The 21,587-nt window shown below is 33.1% G+C and overlaps 1 protein-coding gene across 1 annotated transcript in view; it reads left to right on the plus strand.

Annotated features, from left to right (window-relative positions):
* Positions 1–16,580, plus strand: part of LOC308512644 (A disintegrin and metallopeptidase domain 3-like) — a gene marked incomplete at both ends in the record, with an annotated part of 70,835 nt that extends 54,255 nt beyond the window's left edge. The window contains 6 exons of the mRNA XM_081082245.1: positions 2,044–2,239; positions 3,241–3,296; positions 7,698–7,784; positions 9,207–9,327; positions 15,142–15,307; positions 16,511–16,580. Of these exons, the coding sequence (XP_080938371.1) occupies positions 2,044–2,239; positions 3,241–3,296; positions 7,698–7,784; positions 9,207–9,327; positions 15,142–15,307; positions 16,511–16,580 (696 nt within the window). The remainder of the gene's footprint in view (positions 1–2,043; positions 2,240–3,240; positions 3,297–7,697; positions 7,785–9,206; positions 9,328–15,141; positions 15,308–16,510) is intronic.
* Positions 16,581–21,587: the final 5,007 nt, after the last annotated feature.

Raw genomic sequence — 21,587 nt, forward strand, 5'->3', positions numbered from 1 at the left:
ATCTGCCTCTATGTTTGGTAATGGAGGAAACCATGCCTGATCCTGCTAAGTTAAATTTCCACTCCCTGTGTCTAGGGAGAAGTGTTCTGATTATCATCCTGAGTCCGAAGCAGATTCGTGATTTATAACCCCTCATGGTAGAGGTGGAGTAGGTCCTGAAAGAAAAATTATTTGAAATTAGAATGATGTCCATTGAGCAGTAGTTTAGGATTATGGTAAAAACTAGCAACTGAGTTAGTACAGCGTATCAGGATACAATTAGTCCCAAGAATTAAAGTTGAAAAATGAATATGCATAGCCTGATATCAGATATTTTGTATTGTTGATCTTGAAGTAAATATTTAGTATCAATCACCACAGCATTATGACTATGAGAGCTTTCACTAGACCCTTTTTTAAATATTGAGGTGAAAATCATAAAAAATAAAATTGACTATTTTCAAGTGAACAATTTAATGTCATTTATAATATTCACAATGTTGTGCAGCTACCACCTCTAGCTAGCTCCAAAAAAATGTTTATCGTCCAAACAGACGAATATGCTCTCCTTTCTCCCTTCCTGTCAGTCTCTGGCAACCACCAATGTGAGTACTGCCTTTCAGGTTTCACTTATTCCAGATATTTCATGTAAGTGGAAGCACACAATGACCTATAGTGTCTTGCTTTCTTCATTTAATGCAGTGATTTAAAAGTTTATTCATTCTTAGATTATATATCAGTCTACCATTCCCATATCTGGATGAAAATATTCTGTTGTATGTATATACCACAACTTACCTATTCATTAATTGATAGACATTTGGGTTCTTTCCAATCTATTTTTCTAGAGCTTTTAAGTAAACTTTTAATTTGCTAAAAAGGTAATAGAATCCACATGTCTATTTGGATTCTTATTTACACTTTTTGGTTAGTACTTTACAAACATATTTCGTTCAGAAAGATAAAAAAAAAAATGAACAGTGTCCCCTTTTCTCTGACAGTTAGGTGTAATCATAAAATCTGAGCACCAGACTTTTTAAAAGACTTCATTCTAGAACTTTTGCTTTGGTAACAGCCCCCACTTACTATGTCACTAGAAACCAATTTTAAATTTCCCATTGTTCTCGCATTGGAAGTTACTAGAAAATATGAGAGAGCTCAACACTATTTTAAAGGCAATGCATCCATGCTTCTGGTTCTGTTTTGTTCATCAGTTTATTTTGTTCATTAGATTCCACATATTAGTGAGATCAAATGGCATTTGTCTTTCTCTGACTGGCTTATTCTGCTAACATAATACCCTCAAGTCCGTCTGTGCTGTCACAAAATATGAGTTCCTTCTTTTTTGCAGTGGTGTAGAAGCAGGGACACATGGAACAGTCTGATAAATGTCAGAGGAGAGGGGCGTAGAAGGGACTGGATAAATAAGGTGAAGGATTTAGGTAAAAAACATATATGCATAGCACATGGACACAGACAATAGTGTGGTGAAGGTCAAGGGAGGGGTAGGCAAGAGTGTGTGAAAGTGTCAAAGAAATCTGAGACACCTGCAATAGTGTCAACATTAAAAATGTAAAGGCAATGCAACATTTTCTGATGAAAATTAAAAAAGAATGTTGACTTATGTGTTTAACATTTCCGCATCTTTCAGAAAATTGCATACATACTGTCTCCGAACTTAGCATTTGGTATGAATACATGACCTGATTCCATTATGTTCATATTTAGTTAAACTTCATAATAGATTAGCCCCTAGTAAATTATTTCAAAAGAAGGGTGTTGTGCTCAGTGGATAATATGAACAGTGACTGTGCTTAATGTTAATACCATCAGTTAGTAATTTGAGTTATACCGCTCCAGTACTGAACTATGGTATGTGATCTTTGACAAGTCATTTAATCTTTCATCATTCTTAACTATAATGACAGTTTATCTAAATTATAGTAGAAGATAACAATACCTTACTTGGAGTAGTGTGGTAAGACTTGATTAATTGTCATGTGTGAAGCAGTTTGTCGTTGTATAAGAAGTATTACAAAAAAATTGTCTCTATTTGTCTCACAGGTGATAGAAAGAGGACGTCTATGTCGGAAAGGCATAGATCCATGTGATTTTCCAGAATTTTGTAATGGAATTTATGAGACTTGTCCGTTGGATGTAAAATCTGCTGATTTAGAACCATGCAATAATAATACCGCCTTTTGCTATAAAGGAATATGCCGAGAACCGACTAAACAGTGTGCAGAGTTATTTGGAAAATGTAATAGTTGTGTTTATTTTTCTGGGATTCCTTTTTAAACTGTATTTTTCTAAAGTCAGTAATTCACCCTAACCACAAGGAAAGGTATTGTTTATTTAAATCCAAATTTAAAAATAAAATTGCAAATCAAAGCACCTTTGAATTATGTCAAGAGGCAAAATAGGATTACTAAGTATAGGACAAAGACACTAGGACATTTGTGAAAATTCAGATGATTGGTGCAAAGGGAATATATTGTTAGAATTGTAGATATTAAATCAAATGACTGATTTCTTAGTCATTTCTGCAAATTGATACCAACTTTTCCCTTCTCAAGTGGGTAGTTTCTGGGGAGTGATTCTCACTCTCAAAGAGCCAATAGGTGACATCAAAAATTTGGACATGGCACCCACTGACTGGACATTGCTGCTGTCCAGCTGTCTCTATATTAATATACCATATTTTTAGTTTTAATTGTTTTTTTGAGATGACTAATTGGAACTTTATGTTTTCAGTTGCTAAAAGTGCTGCGTATGTATGTATAGAAGAAGTGAATTATCTCGCAGATGCATTTGGAATCTGTCTTCACAACAAACGATGTCATTTTCAGTGTGTATTTTAAAAAAAACTATCCATTTTTCAAATGCGTGTATTTGTGTGTATATGTTTTCTGCAATGAGTCACTTAATTCAAATGAAAGATGACTATAGTACATACAGACAAATTTATATGTTGCTCTTCATAAGATGGTGTATGCACTGAATAGCCTTGCTGTTATGGTTTGAGTAACATTCTGAATTATCCTCATACTTTGAATTATTATTTACCTAAAACATTAGTCTTATAGTAAGTGACACGTGGGAACTTTTCTCTGCTTTATATTGCCAGGGATACCTTTTGTGCAAAGTTAGTTTGTCAATGGACAAACTCACGGGTAATATCATGGAGTCCATTTGATATTCAATATACTTACCTTAGAGGCTATGTATGTATGTCAGCAAAACTGAGAAATCCTTTATTAGCGGGAGAAGTGGATGTAACCCGCGTAGCTGATGGCACTATATGTGGTGAAGATAGGGTAAATATAAATTCTTCTTGATTTTATATGATGTATGTGTCTGAGTGCCTGTGTGTGTGTGTGTGTGTGTGTGTGAGAGAGAGAGAGAGAGAGAGAGAGAGAGAGAGAGAGAGAGAGAGAGAGAGAGAGAGAGAGAGAGAGAGAGAGAGAGAGAGAATATTAAGATTTTTTTTATTTGCAATCATACAAACTGGTCACTGTATCTTAAGATTCAAAGGTCAGATTTCTGCTGGTCAAAGGATCACTTGCTTTATGATCTGTTTTATTATGAACTTTGCTATAGATATTTAAACTGGTTGCCTCACACTTGAGAATCTAAGCCTCTTTATTAGGCTAGGATTTGGTCTGCAATAATTTGTGTAAACAGAGAACAAAAAAGAATCAAATAATACACCAATAATTAGAATGGAACAATCTGAATACTAAGAACAACAACAAAAGACACCCTAAGTATTTAGTCTTACAATAATTAATTAGAATGAATTTGATTATAATGACAGTAAAACATTTATTTACTTGCTTATTAGCCTACTCCCCTAATTATTTCTCCAAAAGCATAATATACTTGTTGAAAATTTGACCCTCCAACAAGATACAATAATAAAAGAATCTAAGCTTTATTTAATTTATTTTTCTTAAAAACATTAAGAAACATGATAAATGATTTTTAGACTATTATCACTAAAAATAATTGACTAAAGAAAAACATGCATAATTAGCTTACATTTTAATTAAAATAATTTACAATGAGAAGAAGTATTTTAAGAATTAAAAAAAATAAGAAGAAAAATGAAGTGAGTAAATTTATTTCAGAATGCAAAGACATTTTAACATAAAAATAATAAAGTAATTACAACGGAACTTACTGATACTAGCTACATTGTTGGCAAAAGTATGTTCAGGCTTAGAAAAAATCTTATTAGAGTTTATTTGAGCCAAACTGACAACAATTGCCAGGATGAAAAATCTCAATAGGTTGAGAAAGTGCTCTGGAGAATAGCAGTTTTACTGCTTATTTTATACATCAGAATCAAAGGGGAAGTTATAGGGGTGGTTACCTGAAATCCATTGGTTGTAGATTAGGCAGGCTGGAGAAAGCAAAGCTGGGAAATCTGTGAGACTGGATAAAAAGTAATACAAATAGACACATACTTCTTTTATATTGGTGGGCACAGGAGGGTTGATAATGAATATTTAGAGCACGTGGAGATAGTATGCAGGAGCAAGGTAGCACTGAGGGCTTCTGTGGTCTCTAGCTCTGGTATAGAGACCACAGAACCTTGAGTTGTGCTCTGAGGGGTCTGAAAAAGGAAATTACTCTGACATGCCTAAGGTATGTTATTTTAGATGCAAAAAGACAATCTATAGGCTCAGTTATGGTAAATACTGACCTCTGTCAAGGAAGATTCTAGCCTAGGACATGAATACACACGAAGACTCGCTTTTAGTTATAAATTTTTAGTTTCAGACCATCTTATGTGGTTACTTTCTGTCTCTGAGTTTATAAAACCCACAATCCAGGCCTTTCCTGAGCTGTCAGGTTTAGCATATGGCCCCTTTCTGTCCACAGCATTATAAAGTAATATATCTTCCCTTCAAAGATCATTTAAAGCAAAGTGAAAAGGTGTTTACTATAAATAAGGCAGAGTAAACACAGAACTTTATTAACTAATTTAATCATTATTTAATTAGAAAATAAAGCAGTGAAATGGCACACGCCCATGTGTGCGTGCACATCACACACACACACACACACACACACACGTCAAATATATTTTGGGATTGGTCTCTGGTTTCTGGCACAGAGCTCCCATAGCCCTTGGAATTTCCTGAGTGATAACAAACAATGTTTTGTGTTATTCATTCCCGCCCAAACAGACCAATGGAGTGATTTAGGAGAGGCCTCTAGATAGCTTTAGGATTGGGCTGGCCACCAAAGAGACTAAATGGTTAGAGGATTGGAACTTTTAGCCACCCTCCCAACCCAGCCCCACAGAACAGAACTCCATGATGGGGAATGGTATGGCTGAAGAGTGAACTCTATAGAAACTTTGGACTGTGAGATTCGGAGAGTTTCTAAGTTGATGAACTCATCACCTGCTGTGCTTTCAATATGCCTGGAGCGGACATAGAAACTAACTCCCCCGACCCCACAAATAGCTTATATTTCTTCTACTTGGCTGTTCCTGAGTTGTAGGCTTTTAATAAACCAGTAAACATAACTAAAGTGTTGTTTTGACTGCTATGAGCCAAATAGGCAAATTATGAAACCTGAGTAGGAGTTTATGGGAACCTCCAATGTCTAGACGGTTGGTCAAAATTAGGGTGGTCTGGGACTTGCATCTAGTATCTGAAGTGGAGGCAACCTTATGGGCCTAAGCCCTTTAATGTGTGGATCTGATTCTAACTCTAGGTAGATAGTGTCAGAATTGAGTTGAATTGAATTGTTGGACATCTACTTTGTCAGAGAATACATCTTAGAGTATATAAGTATGTCAAAATATTTATGTATATTATGTATGTGTGCATACAAGCATACTCAAACACATCCCCACACGTGTTTTGCCCATATCAGTGCAAAAATAACTCATAATATTGAGCATATAACTAAGAAACATGAAAATGTTTCACCTTACTTGTGACGACATAAATACAAAATCACTTAGTATTAAGTTGTTGTTTTAAACATTTTTTATTTTTCAATAACTGTTGACTTTCAAAAGTATATTAATTTCAGATATACAGCATAGTGGTTAGACATATATAAAATGTGTGCAGTATAGCTTACTGTTTGCAAGTTAGCATTTGGGCATTGAAAGTAATATCTGATGGTGAGAAGAATAACATTATCATTCTAAAGTAAGTATAAATTATCACATATTTTCTGGAAAGTGATTGGGAAATGTGTAAGGAGTCAAATGTCATATTTTTTTATCCATTGCTAATGGAATACTGTGAAATTAATTTTCTGATATTAGGAACTATTCATGGGTATAGAGCAATTATGATGTTTGTTATAACAGAGAAGAGTTATGAAGACTTGTTAAATGACAATTATAGGTTGGTCAGATAAATTAAAGTTTATCCAATACGCTATTTCTTTCTAAAATAACACTTGCATGTAATTTTTAATGACATGGAAGGATATTAGTAAAATTATGGTGAGTGAGAAATCAGAGCACATCCTTGAAAACATGCATTTCTGCTGTTTGGATTGCACATGGAAATTTTGTGGGTTGTGATTTTAATAAAGTAGAAGTGATATCTTTGGCTTAAGTGGTCTTGCTGGTCATCCCCAAGTCAAGATTGTAGCAAGCCTGTGACTTTATGTCTTAGTAATTGTACCTTTATAACAAGTAAAAAATAAAGATTTTAGAAGTAGCCTTAGCATCAAGATATTGTGGCCTTGATAGCATTCAAAAGCATTTAAAACCTAGGATGATCCCTGAAAAATATGCAAGTAACCGCTGCATTGAAAACTGCAAAGCATTACTAGAGAAGCAAAGAAGACTTACATAAATGAGGGGTAAGCAGTACTGATTAATTGGGAGACTTAACATGTCAATGTTCTCAAAATTCAATTGATTAATATGATACTATCAAGAATCCAAATCACAGCAGGAATTTTTTTTTTTGGAAGGGGGAAATGTGTTGTTGGGAAAATGAAAGATTGATTTAAAGGTTTATATGGAAATGCAAAAGGCCAAAAATACAAAATAGCGAATGTAATTTTAAAGATGAAAATGGAAACTGGACATTTATACTACTATATATCAAGACATACTGTAAAGTTAAAGTAATTAAAACAATGCAATATTGGAACAAGGATAGATAAACTGACCTATAGACTAAACTGGTAAGTGGACATCCCCTGAGGGGTCCCGGAATGTGAGAGGTTGCAGGCTGGGCTGAGGGACCCCCTGCCCCCCACTCAGTACACGAATGTCATGCACGGGGCCTCTAGTTTATGATAAAATCTCTCAGCAAAGTGGGAATAGAGTGATCATACCTGAACATAATAAAGGCCATGAATGAAAAATCTACAGTCAGCATCATATTCAATGGGCAAAAACTAAACATGCTTCTCTTAACATAAGGAACAAGGCAGGTATGTCTGCTTTCACTACTCTTATTCAACAGATTCATGTGTTTTATATACACAGTGGTGGGCAAATGTAGGTTTACAGTCATGTGTATGTAAAATGCAGAGTAGACTACAAATATCTGTAAATATTGTAAATAATTGTTACCCGCATGTCTTTTTCAATACTAACAACTGCAAACCTACGCTTGCACATCCCTATACTTACAAATCTTGAGCATCTATTTGTAGCAATAATGATTGCTCAACTCTTTACATTTCATGGTGGTTGTTATTGTTGCTTGTTTTTAAAATGGTAGGTTTGTCTGAATGGATCTTGTCAACCTGTGAGTACCCACAAAGATAGTCGACTCTGTAATGCCACAGTGATTTGCCGTGGAAATGGGGTAGGTAATGCCTATGTATGGTTTTATTTAAAAAATTCATGTCAATAACATTTCCAGGATAATAATAAGGTTCAGAATTAATTTATGTGGAAATTTCTTATGGAAAATTAAAGGCAAATAAGGAAAGCAATTTCCATAATTTATACTTATGTACATGAATTATGTGTTCAATAAGATTGTTATAGGTCTCATGAGTTCATAAGCTTTGAACTTTGTACAAAATACAATATAAAACAATCTTTTAAAACGTTACATCAAGAATGTAAACGTTTGGAAATATATTTATTAAAGATTATATAGACACATTTATACATAGATATAAAATTATAATTAAGTGTATGTTACTGAAATATATTTAAATACATACAATATATTTACATTACACATATAACTTATGGTCTAATATTTTGTGAGAGCAGAGTTTCTTATCCGATTTCTTAAATTGTTAGCAATAAAATCTGATGGGCCAAATGTATGCACCATAAAAATTTCAGTAATGTTATATTGTCTTCAAGAAATAGTGTACCAGTTTTTGCTCCCACTTGCTGTGAAAAAAAAAAAAATGGTGCATTTCCTCCAATTCTGGCCAAACTAGTTTCTCAGTTTTTCAATGTTTTCTAACATGGTAAATCCATTGTTAATTTTCATTTATTTAATAATTAATGACACAGTTCTTAAGCATGTATGTATGGTCATATTTTCCATTTGTATTTCTATTTTACCATTCATTGTGAAATTTTTGACTGGATTATAGAAATTTTGTAGGCTTTGGAAAGTTTCCAAGTATGCCTTTGGCTTCTGCCATATTGATGCTTCATGTGTTGTACTATAGTAATCCAGGAAAAAATGATGTGCCTTTGAGTCTTTATTCAAGATTTTCTCCCAAATAACTTAAATGTCCTATTAGTTACAGTTTATTTTCTGTTGTTTTTTTTTAAATTTAATTTTAATTGAATTTTTGCATAAGTTTACTTCTAGATTCTCTATTCTGCTCTGACTCCTCTTTTAATTCATACACCAGCTCATATTTATAGATATTTACTAGCAAGATAAATTTTTCTATTTGTGTCTTTTTAAGCAAATTTTTCCTTTAATTCCCTCTCTCTCTCTCTCTCTCCCTCTCTCTCTCTCTCTCCCTCTTTTAAGTTGAGTCTTCTCACAGCAATTTTTGTATCTGACACAATTCATAAAAATTTCAAATTTCCACAAATTTATATCTAGCTTCATACTTTCTATGCTTCTCCAGAATAAGATATTTCAGTTTTATAAAAAATGTTATCTACTTTTATTTAAAAATATAAGAGAAAAATAATAGGAAATTCATGTGACATTTGAAAAGATGTTGCATGGACATTTGTTTTATTAAATTTTATTTAAGAATTATTTTCCACATTAAAATAAACAATTTGTTTTTGGTTTTAGGTTTGCAATACTGAATATACTTGTCAATGTTTTCGTGGATTTGCTCCTCCAAATTGTAGAGAAAGTCCATCATCACCAGGAGGAAGTATCTATGACGGGTATTGGGGATTCATTTCTGACAGTTAGTATCTCTATCAGTGTGATCCCACAGAAATTTCTGCACTTATAGACATGTTTTACATCTCCACTGTTGATAAGGCTGTTGTGCACCTAACATGTAGATAGTGCAACTGAGGAAGTAAAATTTTCACTTTATTTTATGTTACTTAATTTAAATTTAAATGGCCACCTGTGGCTAGGGGGCTACTCTACTCAATATGGGCTACTCTATAAATCATACTGTCAATCAAAGTGTTGTATACCTTTTTAATTCAGATCTAGAAGTGAACTTTCCATTAGACTTCTCCTTAATTTTAACCATGGGTGCTCAAACATTTCTATTTATATAGCAGAGTTTTCTAGATTGGTGCTATTAAATTATAGAATGGGTGATAGATTTTTATATAGTCTATATCCCAAGGATGTTAACTATTGTGATGTGCTAGTTTATAACTAAGTTGCATTTTTAAGCTGAACATACTATAGAAAGATAAAAATAATGAAATCTTTCATAACTTTAGCAAATGGTTAGTAGATGGTACCAAAATTTCCCACTTATTTGGTGAACATTCATATACAAATGTGGTATATTATATTTCTCTAAACTTCACCATGTATAAATCTCATAAGGGCTTATTTCTACTAATGTCTTTTCATCATTGGTACTTTTGTTGTTATATATTTTATTTATATATTATATTATAAAACTGACAAGACATTATTATTTGCCTTTAGTAGCTAATAGTTTCCTAAATATTTTTAATATTTGTATATATTATATATTTATATATTAATATATATTTGTATATATTAGCCCACTGAGTTACTGTTTTTTGGGGGCTTTTCAACTCTTGCAGCACATTCAAATTTCCCTATGGGTCATTTCCTTTCAGACTGAAAAACTTCCTATTGTATTTCTTTTTGGTCTATTTTGCAGTGACCATATGTTTCAGCCTTTGTTTGTCTTTAGAGTGGTTTTATAATGTCTACATTTGCCAAAAATATTTCAGTGGAAGTAGATTTCTAACATTGAAAATTGTTCCTCTCAGCTGTTCAAAGATATACTCACACTGTATCCTGGCTTCCTTTTCCTGATGAGAATACAGCTGTCATTCTTCTTATGCATCTCAATAATATAATTATTCTTTTACTCTTTGTCTGAGTTTCAGGCTTATTTTCTGTTTTTGATTACCCACAGTCTCACTATGATTTGCCAAATGTGTTTTTCTTGAATTTATCCTGTTTGAAATAAATTGGCTGAGATTCTTGAATCTATAGATGGATGTATTCTTGGAAATTTTGAAAATAAAATCCCAGCCTTTCTCTCTTTTTAATACTTATTTTTTATTAAACATATTTGCCTTTTAAAAATTTATATACATTAGCATGTTCACTCTGTGGTATACAATTCTATGGGTCAAAAAAAAAATGAACAGACTTATTTGCCCATCAGCTGTCATCATGATACATAATAGACTTAGCACCAAAAATCCTTCCTCTGGCTCCGTTTTTTGCAGTCGTCGGCTACTGTTAATTCCCGGAAAGTAGTTACCTGTTCTCTGCTCCTAGATATTCGCCTTTCCCAGAATGACATATGCATTTGAGATTCATTTCTGTTGTCATGTTTTAATAGTTCATTAATTTTTATTTCTAACTAGCCTTCTATTAAAAAAATATACTATAGTTAGCTTATCAATTCATCCATTGAAGGTTATTTGTGTTATTTCAAGATTTTGGCAATGAAGAATAAAGCTGATATAAATATATAGAATTTTATATACATATGTATAATATATATATACTGCACATATAGAATATACATATATTGTCACATTTTGGTGGGTAAACAGCTAAGGATAAGATTGCTGGGTCACTTAATAAGTGTATCATTTTAGTGAGTGTACTTATAGTTTTATAAGAAATGGCCAAATTATTTTCAAAAGTGGCTGTACCATTTTTCCTTCACCCCATTCATCAATGAGAGAGCCAGTTTCTCTGCACAGATAGCACGCACCTCACAAGCACTTAGATATTGTTATTTTTGATTGTTTGTTTAGTTCAATTTTGTTTTGCCAGTTTTAGATATGTAATGATCTTTTATTGGGTGTTTATTTAATTTATAGTTATAGATTCACAATAAATAGCAAAAAATGTAAAAGGAAGTTTCGTGTACCCTTCAGTCAGATTCCATCAATGAAACATGTCTCAATACTATAGTCCAATATCAAAACCTGGAAGTGGACATTGACAAAATACATAGATCTTTTTCAATCGTCACCAGTATGCACTCACTCACTTCTGTATGTGGGGGCACATATTTAGTTCTGTGCAATTTTGTTACATGTTCAAATTTGTGTAGTCGCCACCACAATTGAGATGCAGAACTGTACCATCACAACATGTATTATCACTAAACTAATATTCGTCCTTTTTACAGATACACTGATCCCTTCTTTCCTCCTTTCCCAACTCCTGGCAACTCCTGAACTGCTCTGTCTCTCTAATTATGTTATTTCACAAATGTTATATAAATACTTTCATACAATTTGTCTCTAAGATTGACTTCTTTCTCTTGTATAAATTTCATGAACTGAATATAAGTTGTTGCATATATGAATACTTCATTTTTTATTGATGATTGGTATTTCTTTGTATGGGTGTATCAGAATTTCTTTAATTATTCACTCATGAAGGACATTTGCTTGGTTGCTAATATTTAGCTACTGGTATCATGATTAGATCTGCTATGAATATTCATGTGGAATATTATGAATAAAAGTAAATTTTTAATTCTCTGGAAAACATGCTCATGATTGAAATTGATGGATAGATAGTAAGACTTTTATAGTTTTAAAAGTGGTTGTAATTTGCACTTCCCTAATGGGTAATGATATTAAATATATTCAATGTGTTAATTTGGCCTCTGCATATCTTTTAGCGAAAAGTCTGCTCTGCTCTCTTTTTTTCGGCATTAGACTGAGTACAAATGATAAAATACACTCCTCCATCAATATTCTTTTCTTTATCACTGTGGGCAGTAAAATAAAAATTATGAATTTTCAGTTTTGTCCAGTAGAAACTAACATAAAAAGAAAGAAATGGACCCCAGGGTTCTTTTTTACCTTCTTGGAAATGGATACAGTATATTAATTTGGAGACCAAAATCAGAAAACTGCAATTTTCCAATGGAATAAATTTTGGAAACCAGATATAAACCCTTGCTTATATGGTCCAATTATTTTCCATAATGATGCCATGATCATTCAATGGGGGAAAGAACAGCCTTTTCAGCAAATGGTATTGGCATAGCATATATCAACAAGCAAAAGAATAAGCTTGGATGTTTACTGAAATGATATGCAAAAATTAACTACAAATGGATCAGAAATTGAATGTGAGAGCTAAAATGATAAAATTCTTAGAAGAAAGCAGAGGGAATTATTAAAAACATTGGGTTTTGCAGTAATTTATTGGCCATAGGACCAGAAATAAGCAAAGAGAAATAGATACATTTGAATTCATAATCATTAAAAACTGTTTTCCAGCAAAGAGTATGATCAACTCAAAGTGAAAAGGATTGCCCATGTTATAGGAGAAAATGTTTACAAATTATATATCTGATGAAAAATTAATATCCATTTTATGTAAAGAACTCCTACAGATTTACAACAAGAAAACAACCAAATTAACAAATGGGTAAAAAACTTGAATAAACATTTCTACAAATAATTTACCCACATGGTCAATAAGCACATGAAAACATGCTCAATATCTCAAATTGATAGGATATTGTGGGCCAAACCTACAGGCTTATAAAAAAATTGAGAAAATATTGCGTTGATGAGGATATGAAGAGAGTGGAGCCCCTGTGCATTGTTGGTGGAATGTAAAATTATGCAGCCTTTTTGGAAATTAGTATAAGCACAAGCAATGAGTGAAACAAGAGATTGATCCAACGTCATACAAAATTAAGAACTTTTGTGCTGCAAATGACACAACCAAGAAAGTGAAAGACAAATTACAGAATGGGTAAAAATATTTGCACATCTTGTATCTGATATGCAAGTTGTGTTTCCAGAATATATAAAGAACTCTTACAAGTCCATAGTAAAAATATAACCCAATTAAAACTGAGAAGGGGTTTAAATAAACATATCTCCATAGGAGATATACCAATAGCTCATAAACTCATGAACAGGTGCTCAACATTTTAGGAAAATGTAAATCAAAACCACATGAATCACTAGTTCACACTCCTTAGGTAGATTATAATAAAAAATAACAGGCAACATGTTACTAGTGAGGATGTGGAGAAATTGGGATTTTCTTAGTGCTCTTTTACCAGCAGTGCACAAACTCTGATATCTTATTTTCAATCTCAAACCAGGAAGAGCTGCCTTTGATTAGCTTCAGATTAGACCTCCACTAAGGACACCTGGGAGGCTATCACAAAACTTCCGGGTCCCAAATCTACAGAGCAACTGTGCTGCACCCTGCAGATCCAGCCATTTCTGTGCTGTGAACTCTGTGCTTTGCCTCCTTAACTCAGTGAAGTGCTGCACTTTGCCTAGGACTCCAATTCTCTGATGATGTCTGCAAATTCTACATAAGTAGAGTAGAATTTTCATAAAATCAACATCATATTTTCCTTCCTTCCGGTATTATAGTTTTGCATTTCCTGTTGACTTGAAGAAATTATTTCCCTAATGTAGATTGTCTTGTTTTATATTTTTATTATAAGAGGACTAGTTCAGCACCATTTAATGAAAAGATTTCATCAGAGCTAAAGTGGAAGCCCTACCTTCCTTAGGGCAATGGGTATCTCTCAATCCAATAAATAGGTACAATTTCTTTAATCAGCCTTTAGTGCATGAGAAGATCCACTTCCAATATGATGTTGTGAGTGAAGATGGATAATGGAGAATAGACCTTTTCTGATGGATGAAGCAGGAAAAGGAGAGTTTTAAAACTATTGTGTTCTCCCATAATGTATGACTGCTACATATTTGCATGATTTCAATATTTTTGCGTATATTTTCCAATTTATTTCTATAACACATAAACATTGTGAATCACTTTATTTTAGTCAAATCACTGCTTATCAACATGTAATTGGGTTTTATTTCTAAGTTATTGGACTTTTCTCTTTTGTGTGGGGGGAACACTAACTGCATTTACATGTAATATTATCACAGGATTATTGGTGGTAATTCTGGTCGTTTAATTTAGTTTTCTGTATTCTAGTTGTCTGGAATATTTCTTTTGTTAAATTGGGCCTAGTTTTCATAGATTTAAAATGTTTTCCTATAATATCTTCTAACACCTATAGGAATATCTATTTTTTCTAATTAATATAATCAAAATTAGGACAACATCATCTTACACAGTCAATATGAAAATTTCACCTGGTTTACTATCATTAATTGGGCTTTGCAACCTTGAGTTATGTCAATAATTTTTCATTAAATCATTTTTTTAAAAACAGTTCTTTTGTATGCTCCATATTTTTAAACTGAAGAGCTTATTGGGTTGTAATATCCATTTCATCTGTTTTCAGCAGGAATTAATAGACCAGAATATGATAAAATACATTGGAATATAAAATATTAAAAAAGATTATATGTGTAATGATTTGAAATAAAGTATGACAATGATATTGATATGTGTTGAGTGGCATGAATATACAATGCACTTTGTGGCATAGTCATAGAATATTGGAAAACACTTTTAAATTTAATTTTATTCATTGTATGACTATTATTGGAATCACACATTTTTATAAATCAAAATTATAATATGATTAAATTTAACTTTAAAAATTATTTCATATTTTCAGAAAAAGTTGCATACATGCCTACAACATATCATCGTTCTGGTCTTCAAAAAGGTGTCCTCTTGTTCAGTGTCTGCCTTTTCCTAGCTTTCCTTATTTTAATCGCCATCATTGCTCTTACATGGAATAAAATGAAATTTTGGAAAAGAGAGGGAACACTAAGTGAAGGGTAAGTAAACTTATTATTTCTTATATTTATATTGAAATGTATTATGGAAAAAATTAAAATGTAATTCAGAATATTACAAGTAAGTATTCTTGGATGGATTGGGTTGATGGGTAGAAATACTGACTCCCAGTATATAGTTTGTTTTTTTTTCAGGTTGTAGGCAGGTAGGTACTCTTCATGTGCGTATAGGCCCAGGAGCAACTGAAGCTACTCAATAAATCCTCAGTGCCTTTCAAATAGAAAGCCATTCAGGTAAAATTGCTTTAGGAGGTTTTTGTTTCCCAAGCAACCCCACATTCAGGCGTGCCATGGAGATTAATAAAGATAGGGAAGCCAATTTTATGAACAAAATATGTAGAAGGTAAGAAAAATGTTAGACAGCAAAGAGTAAGAGAGAGAACACAGGCTACTGCCCATTTTACACATAATTAATATTGCTCATGTGTTTCTAAAGTTAGAATTAAGGTACTTGCTTATCTTTATACACCAATACAAGCTGCAATGTGCTTAGTGAATATTCAGGAAAATGAGAATGCAGAATAGAAGGTAAATGGGCCTCTTTATCCCATGCTAAAGAAAAATGGTTCTCTTTCTTACTTTTGGAGAGATAAATACAATAATGGTAGAAAATCTTCAACACCTCTATTCCCCAAGAAAAAGTACATAAATAATGTTTATTGATCAAGAGCAGGATGATAGGAAGGGTAAAATGTAAACCCAGACCGGTTTCTATAAATACCACCAAAAGTAACTACATGCAGATGAAAGACTTAGAGGCCTCACTAAGGACCTCATGAATGATAGTGAAAAGTTAGTGATTTACATAGTTTTTGGTAGAAATATCGTAACCGGATAGATAATAATTTAAATATTTGCCTATTTGCATATAGGTTACCTTTATAACTTTGGATGTGCATTATTTACTTATATACCCCTCTTTTCTTCCTAGTAGAGAAGATAGAGAAAATAGTAGATTGGTTTTTAGTTTGAAATGTATATAAGCTTAATATATTTAGTAGTTAGGTCAACATTAGAAAGATCAAATATTTAATATAGCCTCATGGAGTGAAGATGGGAAGTAAGTATATAATGATATATATTTTTTGAGTTATTAGTACAAATATAGCTTTGTTACTTTTCTTGATTTTGCTTAAGATTACAATATTTCCTAAACCTAAAACTAATGTTATTTCTTTTATACAGAACTACTAGTATGTTAGAAGACAGCAGTGATGATAGCAGCAGGACATACACAGAGTTAAAGGTGAAATGAAGGGTTCAAGCTGTTAACAAAATATCATTGCTCATATATTTTTAAAATCTTTAATTATACCTCACGATGAGACCCATTATTTCCATGTTTCATCATCATTATTACTTGTTAATATCCTATACTAAAACAAAAGCTAATTCAAATTTTGTTTTGGACTCTTTAGTCAATGTCAACCAGTTTTAGCCAGTGATGTTTTTTTCAACTATTTTTCTTTTCGTAAAAGAAGTGACTTTGAAGAGATTTAAATATATTCTTAAAATAGTTATGAGTTATCATGTATCCTGCTCATTTACCTAATGTGTTAACTGATAGACTTAAATGGATTATTTTCGAACATTTACATTTCTCCCTAAGATTCCATGGTTATGGTTACTCTTGTTTTATAAATGAGAAAACAGACATATGAATTTAAATAATTCCCCATGTGTATAGAATTTTAGTAAGTTTTGGAGCTAGAGTTTAAGGTAATCTGACTCAAGGGTTTAAGTTAAAAACTCCACCATTTTGACACATATAGCCTGTTGTATAACTACATGTGGGGAATAAAATTTACATTTACTGAGGACGTATTAGAGGCCATGGAAAATGTTACATGCACTCTCTAAGGCAGAAAGACAATAACTTACTCTAAGATGTAATAAAGTCAGCATCTGTATATAGTTTTCAATTTTTAACTCATATGCATAAAGAAATCATGACATTTGACATATTAGGCTTATTACTTATTACTTATTAGGCTTATTACTAGGGTAAATGGAAGAATTAAAAAATCAAATCATGAGCGAGGTCAGAGTTCATCCAATAAATTATGTGTCATTCCTCCATATCTGACCCTGAGAGTTTAGTCAATGTATCTGTATTTGTTTCCTCATATGCCACCAGAGAACACATTTATAACTCCTATGCAGAATGTAAATTAGTCTTATTTCTGACTAGACCAATCTCTACTTCTTTGATTACTCTGTTAAAGTCCACACCTGAGGTGAGGATTTTGGCACTTGGCTCACTGTCTTCCTTTCATGTCCTTGTCCTCCAATCATAGTCTTATCCTTGTGCTGCATTATCTTCCCTTAAACTAATCACCGCCACCCAACTTCAGTCATTTTCTCCTAGAGCAGTGATGGCGAACTTATGACATGCGAACTCATTTTTTTGGTTGATTTTTCTTTGTTAAATAGCATTTAAATATATAAAATAAACATAAAAAATATAAATCTTTGTTTTACTATGGTTGCAAATATTAAAAAATTTCTATATGTGACATGGCACCAGAGTTAAGTTAGGGTTTTTCAAAATGCTGACACGCTGAGCTCAAAAGGTTCGCCATCACTGTCCTAGAGCAATACAGTAATCTTGCCACTTCTCTGATTTCTTCCAAAATCTTAAGTTATAAATTCAATATCTTGCTTTGTTTTACATTTTTTTTCCTTTTTTTTTTTTTGGTCTTTCTCAGTCTTCATCTGCCATCAGTACTTTATAGTTACATTAAGATCTTGCCTCAAAAATTTGAAATAGTGGGTTTGGCACTTAGTCCATAAGCAACAAATACATTTCATAAGTTGATTGTATAGTGTATTGAAAGTGATTAATCCGATGGGAAAGATTAGGGCAATAGGGGTAATTGGAAGAGTTGATGTTGATGAAAGAACTTGATAGCAATTTTTAACAAATTGGTTGACTAAGATAGTCTTATTGAGCAAGTGATATGTAAGTGAAGAATTGAAGAAGGTGAAAATATTTACCCAGTTTAGATGTTTGAAAGAACATCTCAAGGACTCACAGGATCATCTAAAATGAAGCTTTTATTTAAATGCAAAGCATACAGCACAGCAAGAGAAAGTGCAGGCAAGTAGTGAAGGTCAGAGACACCTCAGGTACAAGGTCTCAAGGTTCCTTTAAAAATGTTTTTAAATAGATGATCATCAATTTCACTGCCCTTCTCTAGGAAAGGTGTGAAAGCAGACATCCAGCTTTTCCAGAATTAAAGATAGAGCTTTACCTTTTCTGCAACAATTCAATGCTGTCTTATATAGGGATTCAGGTGGCAAAGCTATACTTGCATATATCTGGGCAGGAACTTTCCACATACTAGAATGATCCAATGGGAAAAAAAGTCAGGAATATTTGTTAAATAACAGTGATGTCAGTTTATCTCGAGCTGAGTTGAAAGAAACAAGGACAGAGAATAAAAGTGAAGAAACCAGATAGTGGAGAACTCCTGCAATAACCTAAGAGAAAACAGGATGGTACCTCAGACAAGCAATAGTAAAAACAGTTTCAGGAATAATTTTTTTAAGATGAACTAACAAAATAAATTGATGGCTTGGATGTAAACTAAGAAAAAGTACATAAATAATGTTTATTGATCAAGAGCAGGATGATAGGAAGGGTAAAATGTAAACCCAGACCGGTTTCTAAATTTGTGCTCTTAATACATTTTAAGATTTATTTTTAAATGTATGAACATTGAGAGATAAACATCTACATAGGTAATCATGAGCCAAGACAATTGTCTGGTGTGCTCTGGTAAGGAGTTTACATTTTGTCATATATGAATGGGAACATGTGAAAGCATTTTTGAAGTAGACTGGGAGGCATTTAACATGATATAGTTTGCTGTAATGAGGCAGTGAAAAATTCAGTCAGATTCAGGCAGGACTAGAGTTGAGCGAAACATCTATGAGAGTATGGACTACACAGGAAAGATGTGCTGAGGGCAGGTTTGGAAAAGAAGAAAAAATCAAAAAGTTTTGTGGGATATAACAGAGGTCAAGTCCAGTAAGTGGTCAGTGATGGATATATTTGAGGTAGAATAACAAAGAATTATGAAGACTAGAACATTTCTGACAAAATTGAAAATCACACCTCTTACTAATGACATATTGTAAAGTAGGCTAGGAGCACTTTGGTTTTGGAAAGATGATATGCAGGGGAGTGAAGTGTGAGTTCTGTTTTGAATATGTGTATGTGGGACGCCTGTTGGATATGCACAGAAAGCTCTCAGAAGTACTCCTCCTCGGTAGACAAAAATAGACCAATTAATCATTATTATTATTATTATTTCTTCCGATATTTTTATTGTTCTTTTCCTCTCTGTTTCCTTGTGGGTGATTTTCTTTTATCCATGTGAAGCATAGAGACTGTGTAAGTGAGATATTTATAAATTTACGATATATTTACCAATTTATGATATATTTTTAATGTGGCTATCACAAAGGATTCAGGAAAAGGAAATGGGTTTACAAATTTTGTGGAACACAGGTAAGGATCATGACAGTATAACCAGTGTCTTATTATACTAATTTAAATGCTATACCTGTAGATGCATAGTAAAATTAGACAGTTTTATTAAGTTAAAATCTAACCTTTCTATTTTCTATATTTCTTTCACAGCAGTGACTGGGCAATAATGTCAAAAAGCCATAGGTTGGAGAAAAGATATTACCAAGAAGCTCACCATTAACTGGCTTGATTCAAAAATGACTAAAAATCTGCCTTTTTCTCCTTTTGTTATGGCTTAAAGCTTTCAGTTTCACAAACCAAAATAAATCCTGTGAGTGAAAGTATGTAGGCTTGTGTCTGCTGATTCTTCTACCTGCTGGGATCCTTTAGTGGAAAATAAGTGGTTTTGTGTCTTTTGAATGTGGGAGGCTGTTACATCCCAAGGAGGACATTCCTTCAACCACTGCAGCTGCCTGCCCTCAGATGCCAAAGGCCATGCTAACTGCTCCCATCTCAACAGAGGACACCTACAGTCCACATCTCTCCAATACCTTGTGATTCCCTTCCCCATCCATTCCAGGCTTGGGATTTGAAGTGTTGCCAAGTAAGCCCAGCCCCAAGCCCTCAGAGAGTCACTAACATCCCACTCATCTTCAAGGATTTGCTCCCACTGAGTTCCTGGTCATAGATAACTATTCTGTCTCCAGGTAATACGTCCTTGACCTCATGTAACTTGGGATCTAGGCTATATCTTTGTCCTTTTGTGGCACCTAGTTTGCTGCTCTTTCTTTACTTAAAGCTGAGCTTTTCTGGGTAAGATTTTCTTGCTTTAGTGTTGCTTCTCCCCATCTTGCTCTTACTGAGATAGGTACACTTCTGCATACCTCAAACCATTATACATGGGTTAGAAACCATCAGCCTCCCTGGAGATAATTAGGAATTTCAGATTCTCCATTAATATGAAAAGATGCTCTTGGGTCAGGATTGGGAGTACCTCACCTAAGAATTTCCTTTTCTAAATGTCCATCAACTGTGGAGGTAATGATGCTTTTGCCAGAGTAATTTTAAAAAACTCAAGGGATCAAAGCCTGTCTGCAATAAGCAATGAGGAAATGGTTTGCATTTTGATTTTTGAGAACTTACATCTGTCATTAAATAAAGATTTCATACCAGAGTATACCTATATAACTTTTAATTAGTTTATTTTTATTCCTATTGAGTTGAGTTCCTTATATAGTTTGGATACTAATCCATTATCAGATGTAAAATTTATAAATATTCATTCACATAACATAGAAAATCTCTTCAGTCTACTAATTGTTTCTTTTGCTGTGCAGAAACTTCTTAGTTTGATGCAATTCCATGGTCTATTTTTGCTTTTGCCACCTGTGTTTTGGGATCATACCGAAAATACTGCTGTCCAGACCATAATCAAGAAGCTTTTGCCTATGTTTCCTTGTAATTGTTTTAGAGTTTCAGGTCTTATGTGTAAGTCTTTTATCCATTTTGAGTTTATTTTGGGGTAAGATTCCAGATCAGGGTCAATTTCCTTCCTTTGCATGCAAATATACAGTTTTCCTAACACCATTTATTGAAAGGCTTATACTTTCCCCAATGTGTGTTCCTGGCAGTCCTGGGCTGTTCCCACATTTTAGCTATTGTGAATAATGCTACTGTAAACATTAGTGTACAGATATCTAATTGAGACCATGCTTTCAAATTTCTTGTGTGTGTGCGTATACTCAGAAGTTGGATTGTGCTGGTCCATACAGTCATTTTTGTATG

The sequence above is a fragment of the Myotis nattereri genome (assembly GCF_964212035.1).
Source record: "Myotis nattereri genome assembly, chromosome: 2".
NCBI classification, from domain to species: domain Eukaryota; kingdom Metazoa; phylum Chordata; class Mammalia; order Chiroptera; family Vespertilionidae; genus Myotis; species Myotis nattereri.